Consider the following 20,049-nt stretch of genomic DNA (forward strand, 5'->3'; position numbering starts at 1 on the left):
AGACAACTTTTCTATACAAATGTTGCTCTAAATATAGACAACTTTTCTATAGAAAAGTTGCTCCAACTATAGAGAAGTTTTCTATAGAAAAGTTGCTACAACTATAAACAACTTTTCTATATATAGTTGCTCCAACTATAGACAACTTTTTTATAGAAAAGTTGCTACAACTATAAACAACTTTTCTATATATAGTTGCTCCAACTATAGACAACTTTTTTATAGAAAAGTTGCCCCAACTATAAACAACTTTTCTATAGAAAAGTTAATCCAACTATAGATAACTTTTTTATAGAATAGTTGCTCCAACTATAGACAACTTTTTATACAAAAGTTGCTTCAATTATAGACAACTTTTCTATAGAAAAGTTGCTCACACTATAGACAACTCTTCTATAGAAAAGTTGCTCCAACTATAGACAACTCTTCTATAGAAAAGTTGCTCCAACTATAGACAACTTTTCTATAGAAAAGTTGCTCCAACTATAGACAACTCTTCTATAGAAAAGTTGCTCCAACTATAGACAACTCTTCTATAGAAAAGTTGCTCTAACTATAGACAACTTTTCTATAGAAAAGTTGCTCCAACTATAGACAACTTTTCTATAGAAAAGTTGCTCCAACTATAGACAACTTTTCTCTAGAAAAGTTGCTCCAACTATAGACAACTTTTCTATAGAAAATTTGCTCCAACTATAGACAACTCTTCTATAGAAAAGTTGCTCCAACTATAGACAAGTTTTTTATAGAATAGTTGCTCTAACTATAGATAACTTTTTTATAGAAAAGCTGCTCCAATTATAGACAACTTTTTTATAGAAAAGTTGCTCCAACTACAGACAACTTTGGCAATGAAAAGTTGCTCCAACTATAGACAATTTTTATATAGAATAGTTGCTCCAACTATAGAGACATTTTTTTATAGAAAAGTTGCCGCGAATAAAGGGAAATTTTTTATAGAAATTTTGTTTAATTTCTTCATTTATTATTATTACTAAAAAACAAATTCCTAAAGCCACAGCAAATAAAATCTAAGATTGACATAAAATATTCACTTGACAATTTAGCATTCCTTTCATTTTAAAATCCAATTTAAAGAGAAAAAAAATTGTCAATTAAATTTCTTTTCTTAAAACAATAGAAAGTTTAAAACAAGAAAATACAAATAATCCTCAGTACATACTTTTTTTTCGCCAAATCTAATCATGTCCAAACAATTAAGATTTTTATCTTTTAACATTTTTTTTTTTTTTTTTATTAGAGAAATGTTTAAATTCTTTTTTTTTTATTTAACTATTATCAACCTGTCAAAAAATTTAAGACAAAAAAAATAGACACATAAAAATGAGAGTAAAAGACAAAAAAAACTACGAGTGGATTCAATATGTAAATCAAAAGAAAACAAATTTATTTAAATTGTTTTATTTTTTTTTTTTTTGTTCATAAAAAAGTAGGCTAAATATATGCAGAACCTTAAATAAATAACCACAGAAAAAAAAAGTAAAACAAAAATAACAAAAAAGAAATTTTTTTCTTAAACAAAAACAAAAATTTATTAAGTGAGACAGAACCCATCCCAAAAGTAAAGTCGAATTTTTTGTTTAAATTTATAGGAAAAAAAAAAAATATTGGAATTTTTGTTCACATTTCTTGTGGGATGATTAATACAGTTAAAATTTAATCTTAAGGGAAATAAACTGAAGACTAATTTTCTATAGAAAAGTAGCTCTAAATATACACAATTTTTCTATAGAAAAGTTGCTTTAAATATAAACAACTATTCAATAGAAAAGTTGCTCTCAACAGAAATAAATTTTTTTTAGCAAAATTGCTCTAACTATAGACAACTTTTCTTTAGAAAAGTTTCTCTAACTATAGAAAAGTTTTCTATAGGAAAGTTGCTCTAACTGTAGACAACTCTTCGATATAAAAGTTGCTTTAACTATAGACAACTTTTCTATAGAAAAGTTGCTTTAACTTTAGACAAATTTTCTCTAGAAAAGTTGCTCTAACTAAAAACAACTTTTCTCTATAAAAGTTGCTCTAACTATAGACAAATTTTCTATAGAAAAGTTGCTCTAACTATAGAAAACTTTTCTATAGAAAAGGCTCTAACTATAGACAACTTTTCTCTAGAAAAGTTGCTCTAACTAAAGACAACTTTTCTCTATAAAAGTTGCTCTAACTATAGACAACTTTTCTATAGAAAAGTTTCTCTAACTATAGAAAAGTTTTCTATAGGAAAGTTGCTCTAACTGTAGACAACTCTTCGATATAAAAGTTGCTTTAACTATAGACAACTTTACTATAGAAAAGTTGCTTTAACTTTAGACAAATTTTCTATAGAAAAGTTGCTCTAACTATAGACAACATTTCTATAGAAAAGTTGCTCTAACTATAGACAACTTTTCTATAGAAAACTTGCTCTAGCTATAGACAAAAGTTGCTCTATATATAAATAAGTTTTCTAAATAAACAACTCTTCTATATAAAAGTTGCTTTAACTATAGACAACTTTTGTATAGAAAAGTTGCTTTAACTTTAGACAACTTTTCTATAGAAAAGTTGGTCTAACTATAAACAACTTTTCTATAGAAAAGTTGCTCTAACTATAGACAACTTTTCTCTAGAAAAGTTGCTCTATATATAGACAACTATTCTCTAGAAAAGTTGCTCTAAATATAGACAACTTTTCTATAGGAGAGTTGCTCTTCATATAAACAACTTTTCTATAGAAAAGTTGCTGTAACTATAGACAACTTTTCTATAGAAAAGTTGCTCTAACTATAGACAACTTTTCTATATACATAAAAGTTGCTCTATATATAGACAACTTTTCTATAGAAAAGTTGCTCTAACTATAGACAACTTTTCTATATAAAAGTTGCTCCTTATATAGACAACTTTTCTATATAAAAGTTGCTCCTTATATAGACAACTTTTCTATATAAAAGTTGCTCCTTATATAGACAACTTTTCTATATAAAAGTTGCTATATATATAGACAACTTTTCTATATAAAAGTTGCTCTATATATAGACAACTTTTCTATATAAAAGTTGCTCTATATATAGACAACTTTTCTATATAAAAGTTGCTCTATATATAGACAACTTTTCTGTATAAAAGTTGGTGTATATATCGACAACTTTTCTATATAAAAGTTGCTGTATATATAGACAACTTTTCTATATAAAAGTTGCTCTCTATATATATACAACTTTTCTATATAAAAGTTGTTCTCTATATATAGAAAACTTTTCTATATAAAAGTTGCTCTCTATATATAGACAACTTTTCTATATAAAAGTTGCTCCATATATAGACAACTTTTCTAAAGAAGAGTTTCTTAACTTTGGACTACTTTTCTAAAGAATAGTTGTTGCAATTATAGACAATTTATCTATAAAGAAATATCTCCAGTCAGTATTAGTAATTTGCTAAAGTTATAATCTGATCTCTTTTTGCCCTAAAGGGTTAATCTGATAGTAGCCACTACTGTTTTTTTTTTTTTTTTTTCTTTTATTTTCTTAAATTTATATTCACATGTTGTACCTTTGCATTATTCACATGTTTGACGACGACTACACACCTCTAAGGCCGAATTAGGTCTGTCTTTATTATTCTGTTTAATTGTCTAAAGATATTTTTTTTTAAGTAGAAAATTTATTGTTATTTCGTTTTGTTTAAAGTTGTTGTTTTTTTTTTTTCGTTTCTTCTTCTCTCGATTGTAAACAATCAATAAATTAATAGAACAACAAAAAAAGTTTAAGCTTTTTTGTTTAAAATTCAGGCCGTTAGTTTTATTTTTAAAGTTTATTTGAAAAGATTTAAAAAAAAAACATAAAATGTTAAGGGAAATTTAGAGCAAAACTGAAGAAGTTATATTAGTTTAAATGGAAGAATTTTTTGTATTTTATAACATTTTCCATATTTAGTCTTGACGAAAACAAAAGACTTAAGCAGCAAACTTTAAACAAGTAACACAAAAAAAAAACGTTCGTTCTTAAGCAGAATTTTTGTGCAAATCTTGAAAAATGTTTTATAATATTGATAAATAAGTTATTTTTAACTACTCTTTGTACTTTTTAAATACTGAACAAATTGTTTTGAATCCTCTTAAAAGTAAAAAAAACTACAACTTTATGATCGATCATAAAAATTTTACGAAAAACAAACCACACAAAATATAATACTGAAACAACAAAATTGATCATCATCAAGATGCATTAAAACAAAATACAACAACACATATTTGAACCTGAACTTGCCACAATTTAAGATACTGGTTTTAAAATACAATTTTTTTTTTGTTTCTTATAAATACAACAACAACAAAACACAATGCAAAGTATTAGCTGCTTATGTTGGTAATAATAAAAGCAAGTGTGTTTGTGTTGGTGTGTTTTAGTATCTATGTATAAGTTTGATTAAAAGTTGCAACTTGGTATTTTCTTAACATTAAACAATTTTTATTGGGATGCTGCTGTTGCACGATGTTTACTTGTAAAATGAAGAGAAAAAAAAACTATACAAGAAAACATGGAGAAAAATAAAGCTTATTTCCAAGAACCACAAAAATATACACAGATCCAAAACATATATACATACATACATATATACCAACTTACATGTGTAAGGGGACAGACAGACAGACATACAAACATTGGATTCATGACTAAAGATATATTACTCACACTCAAGAGATATTGTATACAGAGAGAAGAAAGGTAGAAGAGTTGCCATTTTCTATATATATATAAAACTTGCTTCAATAAACACAATGTTTCTATAGAAAAGTTGCAGCAACTTTAGTAAATATTTCTCTAGAAAGTAATTTCTAGTATAGACAACTTCTCTAAAGGAAAGTAGCTCTATATTTAAAAACATTTTCTAAAGGAAATTTGCTCTAACTATAGACAACTTTTCTATGCAAATGTTGCTCTAACTATAGACAACTTTTCTATACAAAAGTTGCTCTAACTATGGACACATTTTCTATAGAAAAATTACTCTGACGATAGACAACTTTTCTATAGAAAAGTTGCTTTAACTATAGACAACTTTTCGAAAGAAAAGTTGCTTTCACTATAGACAACTTTTCTATAGAAAAGTTTCTACAGAAAAGTTGTTCTAACTATAGACAACTTTTCTATACAAAAGTTGCTCTAACTATAGACAACTTTTCTATTCAAAAGTTGTTCTAACTATAGACATATTTTCTATAGAAAAGTTGCTCTAACTATAGACAACTTTCCTATTCAAAAGTTGTTCTAACTATAGACATATTTACTATAGAAAAGTTGCTCTGACGATAGACAACTTTTGTTTTAACTATAAACAACTTTTGTATAGAAAAGTTGCTCTAATTATAAAGAACTTTTCTAAAGAAAAGTTGCTTTAACTATAGACAATTTTCTATAGAAAAGTTGCTCTAACTATAGACAACTTCTCTATATAAAAGTTGCTCAAATTAAAGACAACTTTTCTATACAAAAGTTGCTCTAACAATAGACAACTTTTCTATAGAAAAGTTGCTTTAACTATAGACAACTTTTCTACACAAAAAATGCTCTATCTACAGACAACTTCTCTATAGAAAATTCGCTCCAACTATAGACAACTTTTTTATAGGAAAGTTGCCGAAACTTTAGAGAAAGTTTCTAAAGAAAAGTTGCTCTAACTATAGACATCTTTTCTATAGAAAAGTTGCTCAAACTATAGACATCTTTTCTATAGAAAAGTTGCTCAAACTATAGACAACTTTTCTATATAAAAGTTGCTCCATCTATAGACAACTTTTCTATAGAAGAATTGCTCAAACTATAGACATCTTTACTATAGAAAAGTTGCTCAAACTATAGACAACTTTTTTATAGGAAAATTGCCGAAACTTTAAAGAAAGTTTCTAAAGAAAAGTTTCTCTAACTATAGACAACTTTTCTATTCAAAAGTTGTTCTAACTATAGACATATTTTCTATAGAAAAGTTTCTCTGACGATAGACAACTTTTCTATAGAAAAGTTGCTTTAACTATAAAACTTTTGTATAGAAAAGTTGCTCTAACTATAGACAACTTTTCTATAGACAACTTTTCTATAGAAAAGTTGCTCAAACTATAGACATCTTTTCTAAAGAAAAGTTGCTATAACTGTAGACAACTTTTTTATAGGGAAATTGCCGAAACCTTAAAAAAAGTTTCTAAAGAAAAGTTGCTCTAACTATAGACAACTTTTCTAAAGAAAAAGTGGTTCTAACTATAGACAACTTTTCTATATAAAGGTGTCTCTAACTGTAGACAACTTCTATATAAAAAAGTTAGTCTTACTATAGACAACGTTTCTATAGAAAAGTTACTCTAACTATAGACAACTTTTCTATAGAAAAGTGGCTCTAACTGTAGACAACTTCTATATAGAAAAGTTACTCTAACTATAGACAACGTTTCTATAGAAAAGTTACTCTAACTGTGGTCAACTTTTCTATAGACGACTTTTCTATAGAAATGTTGCTCTAACTATAGACAACTTTTCTATACAAAAGTTGCTCTATCTGCAGCCAACTTTTCTATACAAAAGTTGCTCTATCTGCAGACAACTTTTCTATACAAAAGTTTCTCCATCTATAGACAACTTTTTTTTATAGAAAAGTTGCCCCAACTTTAGACAAGTTTTCTTCATAAAATTAGTCTCTATCGTAGACAAGATTTCCATAGAAAAGTTGCTGCAACTTTCTAACACATTTTTATATTATAGACAACTTTTCTATTGAAAAATTCCAACGTCTACAGACACTTTTTCTATAGAAAAAATCAGAACACTTAAGATAAAAACCCTTAAAAACACTTCAAATTAAGACAATTTTTTTCAATATTTAAAAAATTCAAAATCGTTAAATAAAAAACTTTCTTTTGGCAGCTCTGTCTTGACCATAATAACCATAATAAATAAAGGAATTTTATTGTATAGATTTTTACAGCTTCTTTATTTAATTGACTTTATTATATTTTTTTCTTTTTCATTTATTTTCAATTTTTTCGAATTTTTTTTTTTATTTATAACTTTTGCTGGTTTGATTGAGGTCACTTACTTTGGTTGTTAATCTACTCGAGCACCGGTATTCCATTGTATTGTGAGTTATTTTATTAAAGATACTTTTTTAAAAAACAATTAAATTGTTAAATTTTTTAATTTACTTTGTGATTTATTAGATATTTTAATATAAATTAAAATAATATATTTTTCAAATTATTTTATAAAACTTTTACGTATATTTCTTTTTTATTAAATTAATTTTTAATTAAAAATCTTTTTAGTTTTCTTTACTTAGTTGATGTTTTTTAAATATATTTTTGGTAATATTTTATATAACTTTTTTTCTTAAATTTTTTCTTAACTCCCGTAATGTTTATTTTTTTTGTTGTTAAAAGTTCCACCAATTTTTTTTTTCTTTTATTAAAAAAATAAACCGTTTTACTCGAGAGTTCACCTTAGACTGGCCATCCAAATATTACTAACCATTCCTTTAGCACTTGGGGCTTAAAGAAAATATATAAATGAAACAAAAAACTATATGTATAAAAAACATGTTGTTAATACTACAACAAAACTTCTTTGGCTTTTTGTCTTCTTAACACTTCTCTTTAACTCTTTTTTGATTTCTTTTCTCGCACGTTTTCTTTTTTTGTCTTTTCTTTTTCAGCTTTTCGTTTCTCTTTTGTTTGCTTTCTTTCACATTTAGTTTTGTTTGATCTTCACTTGCCACACATAATTTAATTTGTTGTTATTGTTGTGGTGTTTGTCGTTTAAGCCAAGTTTGAAAAAATACACTGAAGAAATTTTTAAGGGAAATTTGATCTCTTAGTTACTTAGTTGAAGCAACTTTTCTATGGAAAAGTTGTCTATAGTTGAAGCAAGTTTTATATACAAAAGTTGTCTATAGTTGAAGCAAGTTTTCTATAGAAAAGTTGTTTATAGTTGAAGCAACTTTTCTATAGGAAAGTTGGCTATAGTTGAAGCAACTTTTCTATAGAAAAGTTGTCTATAGATAGAGCAGCTTTTCTATGGAAAAGTTGTCTATAGATAGAGCAACTTTTCTACAGTTGTCTATAGATAGAGCAACTTTTCTATAGAAAACGTGTCTATAGATAGAGCAACTTTTCTACAGAAAAGTTGGCTATAGATGGAGCAACTTCTCTATAGAAATGTTGTCTATAGATAGAGCAACTTTTCTATAGAAGTTGTCTATAGATAGAGCAACATTTTTATAAGAAAGTTGTCAATAGATAGATTAACTTTATTATAGAAAATATGTCTATAAATAGAGCAACTTTCTATAGAAAAATTGTATATAGATAGAACAACTCTTGTCTTTAAAAATAGAGCAACTTTTCTATAGAAAAGTTTTCTATAGATAGAGCAACTTGTCTATAAATAGAGCAACTTTTCTATGGAAAAGTTGTCCATAAATAGAGCAACTTTTCTATGGAAAAGTTGTCTATACATAGAGCTACTTTTCTACAGAAAAGTTGTCTATAGATAGAACTACTTTTCTATAGAAAAATTGTCTATAGATAGAGCAACTTTTCTATAGAAAAGTTGTCTATAGATAGAGCAACTTTTCCATAGAAAAGTTGTCTATAGATAGAGCAACTTTTGAATAGAATAGAGCTACTTTTCTATAGAAAAGTTGTCTATAGATAGAGCAACTTTTCTATAAAAAAGTTGTCTATAGATAGAGGAACTTTTCTATGGAAAAGTTGTCTATAGATAGAGCAATTTTCTATAGAAAAGTTGTCTATAGATAGAGCAACTTTTCTATAGAAAAGTTGTCTATAGATAGAGCAACTTTTCTATAGAAAAGTTGTCTATAGATAGAGCAACTTTTCTATAAAAAAGTTGTCTATAGATAGAGCAACTTTTGTATAGAAAAGTTGCCTATAGATAGAGCAACTTTTCTATAAAAAAAGTTGTCTATAGATAGAGCAACTTTTGTATAGAAAAGTTGTCTATATATAAAGCAACTTTTCTGTAGAAAAGTTGTCTATATATAAAGCAACTTTTCTGCTCTATCTATAGACAACTTTTCTATAGAAAATTTGTCTATAGAGAAAGCAACTTTTGTATAGAAAAGTTGTCTATATATAAAGCAACTTTTGTATAGAAAAGTTGTCTATATATAAAGCAACTTTTCTATAGAAAAGTTGTCTATATATAAAGCAACTTTTCTATAGAAAAGTTGTCTATAAATAAAGCAACTTTTCTATAGAAAAGTTGTCTATAAATAAAGCAACTTTTCTATAGAAAAGTTGTCTATAAATAAAGCAACTTTTCTATAGAAAAGTTGTCTATAAATAAAGCAACTTTTTTATAGAAAAGTTGTCTATAAATAAAGCAACTTTTCTATAGAAAAGTTGTCTATAAATAGAGCAACTTTTCTATAGAAAAGTTGTCTATAAATATAGCAACTTTTCTATAGAAAAGTTGTCTAAAGGTAGAGCAACTATTTTATAGAAAAGTTGTCTATAGATAGAGCAACTTTTTAAAAGAAAATTTGTCTATAGATAGAGCAACTTTTCTATAGAAAATTTGTTTATAGAGAAAGCAACTTGTGTATAGAAAAGTTGTCTATATATAAAACAACTTTTCTGTAGAAAAGTTGTCTATATATAAAGCAACTTTTCTATAGAAAAATTGTCTATAATTGCAGCAAATTTTCTATAGAAAACATGTCTGTATTTGAAGCAACTAGAAGTTGAAGCAATTTTAAACTGTTGTCTTTAGAAAATCATGTTTTTTACACTCTTTTATCTCTATCACTTCAACATTTCCCTCGGGCTACGTAACACTACCGATTATAGGTCATTTGTGGGGAAAAAAATTTAAAAAGTTAATAACTTTTGTCAACACTTTAGCACGCAAAATACTATACGTATCTGTGATTTTTTTAATTCGTCTTCATTCTTGTGTTTTTAAAGTATATTTTTTTTTCAGTTATAAGTTAAACTTCATTCATTCTATTTATGTTAATTGTTAAGAACATTTTTTTGTTTATTTTTAAAATTATTATTAAGACGAGAGTAATAATAATAAAACGGCTTGAAAACATTAAGTACTTTTAGTAGACAATGTTTTAGTAAAGATTACATCACTTGCACATATGATAATTTTTTTTTTAAATGTGCAAAAAAAAAACTATTTTCAGTTTCTAATAGAAGCAATTGTCTTCCGGCTTGAGAAATATTTAAAAGAATTTTACTTTCCCATCGAAGAGTTAACAGTTTTCTAGAGAATTTCTTATTTGTGGGAAAGATACGCACGTAATTTCAAGGTGTATTCTTTTCTATAGAAAATTGTCTTATTTAATCATTTTCCTGTAGAAAAAGTTGTCTTCTTAGGAGTAATTTCTATAGAAAAATATATTTTTTGGACTCTTTTCTATAGAAAAGTGCTTCTTTGTATTACATTCTATATGAAAGTCTTTTTACTTCTTTTTTCTAAAGGATAAAGTTCTTCTGTAGAGTATTCTCTATATAAAATAGTCTTCTCTAGCTTATTTTCTATAAACAAGTTCTTCTATTCCATATAGAAATGTATTTTTTAGATGCATTTCTGTAGAAAGTTATTCTTTAGACTCTTTTCTATAGAAAAGAGTATTTTAAGTTTATTTCCTATAGAAAAATATACACTATTCTATATAAATGTAACTTCTTAAACAATTTTCTATAGAAAAGTTTTTTTTTTTCTTTTCTATAGAAAGGTTTCTTCTTTAGACTATTTTCTATAGAAAAGTTCTTCTTTAAATTCTTCTCTATATAATAGTGCATTCTTTAGACTATTTTCTTTAGAAATTTTCTTCTTTATACTCTTTTTTTATAGGAAAGTGTCTCCTTTACACTCGTTACTATAGAACATTTAATCTTCAGACTCTTTTCTATAGAAGAGTGTCTTCTTACACTATTTTCTATAGAAAAGGTTTTCTTCAGACTGCTCTCCGTATATAAGTCTATTCTTTAGACTATTTTTCTATAGAAACGTTCTTTTTACTCTTCTATAAGTTTTGTTTTAATTCTTCAATAGAAATGTGTTTTCTTTACATTCTTCTTTATATAAAAGTGTCTTTTTTAGGCTCTTCTTTATAGAAATGTAGTCTATTTACTAAAAAAAAACGTCTTCTTAAGACTCTTTTCTATAGAAAAGTGTCTTCTTTAGACTATTTTCTATATAAAAGTGTCTTCTTTAGACTCTTCGCTATAGAAAAGTGTCTTTTTTAGACTCTTTTCTAGAATAGTATCTTCTTTAGACAATTTTCTATAGAAAAGTGTCTAGTTTAAACTCTTTTCTATAGAAAAGTGTCTAGTTTAGACTCTTTTCTATAGAAAAGTGTCTTCTTTACACTCTACTCCATAGAAAAGTGTCTTTTTAGACTCTTTTCTGCAGAAACGTGTCTTTCTTAGACTTTTTTCTATAGAAAAGTGTCTTCTTTAGACTCTTTTCTATAGAAAAGTGTCTTCTTTAGACTCTATAGAAAAGACTCTATAGAAAAGTGTCGTCTTTAGACCATTTGCTATAGAAAAGTATCTTCTTTAAACTCTTTTATATAGAAAAGTGTCTTCTTTAAACTCTTTTCTATAGATAAGTGTCTTATTTAGAGTCTTTTCTATAGAAAAGTGTCTTCTTTACACTCTTTTCTATAGAAAAGTGTCTTCTTTAGACTCTTTTTTATAGAAAAGTGTCTTTTTTAAACTCTTTTCTATATAAAAGTGTCTTCTATAGACTTTTTTCTATAGAAAAGACTTTTTCATAAAAAAACTATTTTCTATAAAATATGTCTTCTTTAGACTCTTTTCTATAGAAAAGTGTCTTCTTTAGACTCTTTTCTATAGCTAAGTGTCTTCTTTAGGCTCTTTTCTATAGAAAAGTGTCTTCTTTAGGCTCTTTTTTATAGAAAAGTGTCTTACTTAGACTCTTTTCTATAGAAAAGTGCCTTCTTTAGACTCTGCTATAGATAAGTGTCTTATTTAGATTCTTTTCTATAGAAAAGTGTCTTTTTTAAACTTTAGACTCTTTTATATAGAAAAGACTTTTTCATAGAAGAACTATTTTCTATAAAACATGTCTTCTTTAGACTCTTTTCTATAGAAAAGTATCTTCTTTAGACTCTTTTTTATAGAAAAGTGTCTTCTTTAGGCTCTTTTCTATAGAAAAGTGTCTTACTTAGACTCTTTTCTATAGGAAAATTTCTTTTTAGACTCTTTTATAGAAAAGTGTGTTTTTTACACTCTTTTCTATAGAAAAGTCTAGAGAAGACACATTTCTATAGAAAATAGTCTAGAGAAGATACTTTTGTCTACTCTTGGCTTCAGAAAAGTTATTCTCTTTTAATACAAAATTGCCATCTTTAGAAAATTTTCTTCTTTAGGCTCTTTCCTAGTGTCTTTCTTAGACACTTGTTTATCAAAAAGTTTATTCACTCGATAGCAATAGCGGAACTGCTAAAATATTATATCTTTTCTCAACTTTCAATCAATTTAAACTTATTACTTAAAAAATATTTATGGTTTTTTTTTCTGTTGACAATAGTTTAATATTAATTGCATTTAACATGGCAAAAATATAAATTTTAATTGATTTACGTACGTAAGAAATTGAATTTAACACAATAAACGAACAAACGATTGAAAAAAAAAATTGGAACGTTTACAATTTTCAACAAAAAAGTTTCACTTTAAACGTGGTGTGTAGTTTTTTCATTTTGTTTTCTTAACACATATTAAAAAACATTAACTAACAAACAACAGAAATAATGTTCAATACAAAATATCAAAATCACCATCAATAAATACATTAAAATTTGTTTTAAAGACGTGAAATAACAACAGAAATTCATATAAAGAAGCGGCAAAAATAACGTTAAAGAAATGTTTTTTTTTTTTTTTTTGTTTTTGAAAATGAAATGGAAAGCATTGATGTTAACATGATTATGATGATACCAAACAACAAAATCATAATTAACCATTATAAACGATTACATCTAAGAGACATATAGAAATCTCTGATCACAAGCTATAAACTCCTAAGTTGACTTAAGAACATTTCGCCGTTATCTAGAAATTAATGTTACTACCTATGAACCTAAAAATAGCCATTTTGTTGTTAAGTTTCTATGATTTTCTTATTTTTCAACTTAGGCTGTTGTTGCTTGTAATCACAGATATATAATGAACGTTTTAATATGATTAATTTGTGTCTAAAACCTAAACATTATTAATAATACTACAGAGAATAAGAGAACCCAAAATATTAAGGGCTTTCAGATGAATTTTAATAAAATTTCACAAATTTCGAAAAAAAACCCAAATATACAATTAAATCTAATTCACACATATTTTAACTTAAATAATAAACATTTAAGTAATTTATTTTTTTAATTTATTTAAAGAAATGTATTTAATTCAATAGTTATAATAACATTCAATTGAAGATGAAAACAAAAGTTTTATATTTAATTAAGACATGCAAAAGTAGCATGTCAAATTCCATTATATAATACAGTGGGTTAAAAAAGTAATAAACCCAGCCATAGACTTCAAGCAACAATATTGTACAGAATCTTTTGTTAGGAAACCATTTTATAGAAAATAAACTAAAGAAGTTATTTTCCATAGAAAATGTTCTCAAGAAGTCGCTTTCCTATAGAAAATAGTCTCTAAGAGACACTCCTCTACCAAAAATTATCACTACAAAACAAGTTTCTATAAAAAAATAGGCGAAAGAAAAGTCTAAATCAAAGACTTTGCTATAGAACTAAGTCTAAAGAAGATACTTTTCTATAAAAGAGTCTAGGAGACACTTTTCTATAGAAGAGTCTAGAAGACACTTTTCTTTAGAAGCATCTAGAAGTTACTTTTCTACATTTCTATATAAAATACTTCAGAAGACACTTTTCTATAGAAAAAATACCAAAGAGTTCATTGTTCCATTAAAAAACAACCAAAAAGTTAAAATTTTCCTTGGGAAATGCATGCACTTTTCTATAGAAAACAGACTATAAAAGAGACTTTTCTATATACACACTCTCTAGAAGACACTTTTCTATAGAAAATCATCCAAAGAAGATTCTTTTTCTTTAGGAAATAGTCTAAATAAGACATATTTCTTTAGAAGAGTATAAAGAAGATAATTTTCTATAGAAATGCATAAAGAAGACACTTTTCTATAGAATATATTATTATCTGTAGAAAAGTATCTTCTTTAGACTCTAAGAAAGACACTTTTCTATAGAAAATTGTTTAAAAAAGACACCATTTTATGAAAAACAAGCAACTTTTCTTTAAAAGAATCTAAAGATTAGACTTTTCTATAGAAAAGCATAAAGAAGAACTTTTTCCATAGAAAATTGTCTAGAGAATATACTTTTCTATAGTAAAGAGTCTAAAAATTACACTTTTCTATAGAACATATTCTTTTATATAGAAAAGAATATACAACATACTCTTTCTATATAAAAGACATACATAGTTCTATAGAAAATTGTCTACAGAAAACACCTAAGAAGTGTCCAAAGAAGATACTTTTCTATAGAAGAACATTTTTTATAGAAAATTAGATACTTTTCTCTAAAAGAGTCTTAAGAAGCCTAGAAAAAAGTTGTTTAAAGAAAACTCTTTTCTTAAGAAGATTCTAAAGAAGATACGTTTCTTTAGTCTAAAGAAGACATTTTTCTATATAAGAGCCTAAAGAAGACTTTTCTATATAGAAGAATCTAAGTAAGACACATTTCTTTAGAAAAGAATCTAAGTAAAACTCTTTTCTTTGGAAGAGTCTTAAAAAGGCAATTTTCGATAGAAAATTGAAGAAAAATCTTTTCTTAAGAAGATTCTAAAGAAGATACATTTCTTTAGGAGAGTCTAAAGAAGAACCTAAAGGAAAGATTTTTCTATAGAAAAGAATCTAAAGAAGACACTTTTTTATATATGAAGAGTCTAGAAGACACTTTTCTTTAGAAGCATCTAGAAGTTACTTTTCTACATTACTATACAAAATACTTCAGAAGACACTTCTCTATAGAAAAAATACCAAAGAATTCATTTTTCCATTAAAAAACAACCAAAAAGTTAAAATTTTCCTTGGGAAAACGTGTAAAGAAAGCACTTTTCTATAGAAAACAGACTATAAAAGAGACTTTTCTATATACACACTCTCTAGAAGACACTTTTCTATAGAAAATAATCCAAAGAAGATTCCTTTTCTTTAGGAAATAGTCTAAATAAGACATATTTCTTTAGAATTGTATAAAGAAGATAATTTTCTATAGAAATGCATAAAGAAGACACTTTTCTATAGAATTTAGTGTTTTCTATAGAAAAGAGTCTTCTTAAGACTCTAAGTAAGACACTTTTCTATAGAAAATAGTTTAGAGAAGACACTATTTTATGAAAAACAAGCAACTTTTCTTTAAAAGAATCTAAAGACTAGGCTTTTCTATAGAAAAGCATAAAGAAACATTTTCTTCATAGAAAATAGTCTAGAGAATATACTTTTAGTCTAGTCTAGTCTTATAGTCTAGAGAATATACTTTAGTCTAAAGATTACACTTTTCTATAGAAAATATTCTTTTATATAGAAAAGAATATAAAACATACTCTTTCTATATAAAAGACATACATAGTTCTATAGAAAATTGTCTACAGAAAACACCTAAGAAGTGTCAAAAGAAGATACTTTTCTATAGAAGAACCTTTTTTTATAGAAAAATAAGATACTTTTCTTTAAAAGAGTCTTAAGAAGACAAGAAAAAAATAGTTTAAAGAAAACTCTTTTCTTAAGAAGAGTCTAAAGAAGACACTTTTCTATATAAGAGCCTAATTACATTTCTATAGAAGAGTCTAAAGAAAAGCCTAAAGAAAAGATTTTTCTATAGAAAAGAATCTAAATAAGACACTTTTATATAGATAACAGTCTAAATAAGACTCTAGTATATAGAATAGGATCTATATATGGAAAAGAATCTAAAGAAGATAATTTTCTTTAGGAGAGTTATAGAAGAAAAGTTTCTATAGTATAGGGTCTATAAGAGACCTAAAGAAGTAAATTTTCTAGAGAAAAGAACATAAAAATATACTTTTCCATAGAAAAACGTTTAAATAAAACCCTCTTCTATAGTCTAAAGAAGGCACTCTTCTGTAGAAAAGAACGTAAAGAAACGGGTTTTCTTTAGAAGTATCTAAAGAAAATACTTTTCTATAAGAAAAGAGTCTAAAGAAGACAGTTTTATATAGAAAGAAATATAAAGAAGGCTATTTTCTATACAAAAGATGATATATTTCTATAGTAGAACCTACTACTATAAGAGACAATTTTCTTGGGAAAATTGCAAAGAAGACACTTTTCTATAGAAAGCAGTCTTAAGTAGACGCGTTTCTAGAAACGAGTCTAAAGAAAACACTTTTATATAGATAATAGTCAAAAGGAGAAACTTTTCTATAGAAAATTCTCTAGAGAAGACACTTTGCTATAGTTAATACTCTAAAGAAGTCTTTATTCTATACAAAAATGTCTAAAGAAGACTATTTTCTACAGAATATCCCTACAGAATATAGTAAATACTCTAAAGAAGATATTATTCTATAAAAAGGTATCTAAGGAACATACTTTACTATAGAAAATACTTTGAAGAAGACATTTTTCTATAGTAAATACGTTATACTTTGGTAAATACCTTAAAGAAGTATTTTTCTATAGAAAAGTGTCTAAAGAAGGTTAGTTCCTATAGAGAATCCCTAAAGAAGACACTTTTTTATAGTAAATACTCTAAAGACATTTTTGTATAAAAAAGTCATTAAAAAACACACTCTTCTATAGAAAATTCTCTGAACAAGACACTTTTTTATAGTAAATACTCTAAGAAAGAAATTTTTTATAGAAAATTTTCTAAAGAAGACTCTTTTCTATGGGAAAAGAACCCTAAAGAAGGCACTTTCCTATAATAAAGGTTTTAAAAGGAACACTTTTCTATAAAAAAAATCTAGACTAAACTCTTTGTTATAGAAAATAATCTTAATCTCACTTTTCTATAGTTAAGGTTTTAAAAAGAACACTTTTCTATTAAAAAAAAAAGTCTAGACAAGACTCTTGTTAATAGAAAATAATCTAAAAACAGACACTTTTCTTTAGCAAACATACCAAGGAAGACTTTTCCACAGGAAAACACCAATCAGTTGCCACAACTAATAATGCAACTACATAATTATCTATAAAATATGAAACTGAGAAAGTTATTATTATTATTTTTTTTAATTTCTGTTCATCTTTTTATTAAATACTTACTACATACTAGTTTTTTATTATATCTTATAAATAAACTTCTTTTTTTAGTTGTTGAAAGGAAAATGTCATGATATTATAAAAAAAAAAGATATCTTGGTAATTAAAGTATATTATTTTCTAACAAACTACAAAAAACCGAAAAAAATTGTCTCACCATTTCATAAAATAAACAAACAAACATTATTTAAGGCCATTATTATTAACATTATTACTATTACGAGTATTAACGCCATTGAAAAAAACAACGCACACACAAATCTCACCAACTTTTTAAACTTTTTCTTTTTTTTAAATAAAATAACAAAAAAATATATATGTATATCATAACTAGTCAATGTATTAAAAATATATGATTTATTTATTTGTACTTTAGATGCGCACATCTACATATCAAGGGGCGTTAAAAAAAGGTGTTGAAAAACTTATTCAAAATTAGCCCTATTTGGGGGAAAGTTTAGTTGTTTGAAATGTTTTTCCTTATAGGAGTGGATATAAAAAAAGGGAAAAAAGTCTAAAGAAGACACTTTTCTATAGAAAAGAGTCTAAAGAAGACATTTTCTATAGAAAAGAGTCTAAAGAAGACACTTTTATATAGAAAAGAGTTTAAAGAAGATACTTATCTATAGAAAAGAATCTAAAGAAGACGCTTTTCTATAGAAAAGAGTCGAAACAAGACACTTTTCATAGAAAATAGTCTAAAGAGACACTTATCTATAGAAAATAGTCTAAAGAAAACGCTTTTCTATTGAAAAGAGTCTAACGAAGACACTTTTCCCTTGAAAAGAGTCAAAAGAAGACACTTATCTATCGAAATATGTATAATGAAAACACTTTTCTACAGAAAGGAGTCTAAAGAAAACACTCTTCTAAAGAACACTCTTCTATAGAAAAGAGTTTAATAAAGACACTTTTCTATCGAAAATAGTCTAATAAAGACAAAGAGTCTAAAGAAGACACTTTCATAGAAATGAGTCTAGAGAAAACATTTTTCTATAGAAAAGCATCTAAAGATGACGCTTTTCTTTAGAAAAGAATCTAAAGAAGACACTTTTCTATAGAAAATACTCTAAAGAAAACGCTTTTCTATTGAAAAGAGTCTAACGAAGACACTTTTCCCTTGAAAAGAGTCTAAAGAAGACACTTATCTATTGAAATATGTGTAATGAAAACACTTATCTACAGAAAAGAGTCTAAAGAAAACACTCTTCTACAGAAAAGAGTCTAAAGAAGACACTTTTCTATAGAAAAGGGTTTAATAAAGACACATTTCTATCGAAAAGAGTCTAAAGAAGACTATTTTCTATAGAAAAGAGTCAAAAGAAGACACCTTTCTGTAGTAAAGAGTTTAAAGAACACTCTTTTCTATAGTAAACAGTCAAAAGAAGACACTTTTCTATAGAAAAGAGTATAAAGTAGACACTTTTCTATAGAAAAGATTTACACATTTTTTTTATAGAAAAGAGTTTAAAGAAAACACTTTTTATAGAAAATAGTCTAAGGAAGATTCTTTTCTTTAGAAAAGAGTCTAAGAAGACGCTTTTATATAGAAAAGAGTCTAAAGAAGACACTTCCAAAAAGGAATGTGTATAAAGAAAACATTTTTCTACAGAAAAGAGTCTAAAGAAAACACTCTTCTACAGAAAATAGTCTATAGAAAAGAGTCGAAAAAAGACACTTATCTATAAAAAATCTAAAGACACTTTTCTATAGAAGAGTTTAAAGAAGACTCTTTTCTATAGTAAAGAGTCTAAAGAAGACACCTTTCTATAGAAAAGAGTCTAAAGAAGACACTTCTAAGAAGACAGTATTCTATAGAAAAGAGTCTACGAAAACACTTATAGAAAAGAGTCTAAAGAAGACACTTTTTCATAGAAAATGGTCTAAAGAAGACAGTTTTCTATAGAAAGTAGTATTTTCTATAGAAAAAAGTCTAAAGAAGAAATTTTTCTATAGAAAAGTGTATAGAGAAGACACTTTTCTATAGAAAGGGTCTAAAGAAGACACTTTTCTATAGAAAAGAGTCTAAAGAAGACACTTGTCTGTAGAAAAGAGTCTAAAGAAGAAAATTTTCTATAGAAAAGAGTCTAAAGAAGACACTTTTCTATAGAAAAGAGTCTAAAGAAGACACTTTTCTATAGAAAAGAGTCTAAAGAAGACACTTATCTATAGAAAAGAGTCTAAAGAAGACACTTTTCTATAGAAAAGAGTCTAAATAAGACACTTATCTATAGAAAAGAGTCTAGAGAAAACATTTTTCTATAGAAAAGCATCTAAAGATGGCGCTTTTCTTTAGAAAAGGGTCGAAAGTAGTCTATAGATAAGAGTCTAAAGAAGACACTTTTCTATAGAAAAGAGTCTAAATAAGACACTTATCTATAGAAAAGAGTCTAGAGAAAACATTTTTCTATAGAAAAGCATCTAAAGATGGCGCTTTTCTTTAGAAAAGAGTCGAAAGTAGTCACTTTTCTATAGAAAAGAATCTAAAGAAGACCCTTTTCTATAGAAAAGACTCTATAGAAAATACTCTAAAGAAGACACTTTTCTATAGAAAAGAATCTGAAGAAGACATTTCTAGGAAGACATTTTTTTATAGAAAAGGGTGTAAAAAAACACATTAAGAAATGATTCTAAAGAAGACTATAGAAAAGAGTCTAAAGAAGACACTTTTCTATAGAAAAGAGTCTAAAGAAGACACTTCTTTAGAAAATACTCTAAAGAAGAC

At 26.1% G+C, this 20,049-nt stretch overlaps 1 protein-coding gene across 1 annotated transcript in view; it reads right to left on the reverse strand.

Moving 5' to 3' along the window:
* Window positions 1-7,385, reverse strand: part of LOC119608521 — a 37,890-nt gene extending 30,505 nt beyond the window's left edge. The window contains exon 1 of the mRNA XM_037962974.1: window positions 7,090-7,385. Within this exon, the coding sequence (XP_037818902.1) occupies window positions 7,090-7,125 (36 nt within the window). The 5' untranslated portion in view covers window positions 7,126-7,385. The remainder of the gene's footprint in view (window positions 1-7,089) is intronic.
* Between the last annotated feature and the right edge of the window lie 12,664 nt (window positions 7,386-20,049).

This window comes from Lucilia sericata, unplaced genomic scaffold, assembly GCF_015586225.1.
Source record: "Lucilia sericata isolate MDLA Ls3-8-SP2 unplaced genomic scaffold, ASM1558622v1 Contig000844F_arrow, whole genome shotgun sequence".
NCBI classification, from domain to species: Eukaryota; Metazoa; Arthropoda; class Insecta; order Diptera; family Calliphoridae; genus Lucilia; species Lucilia sericata.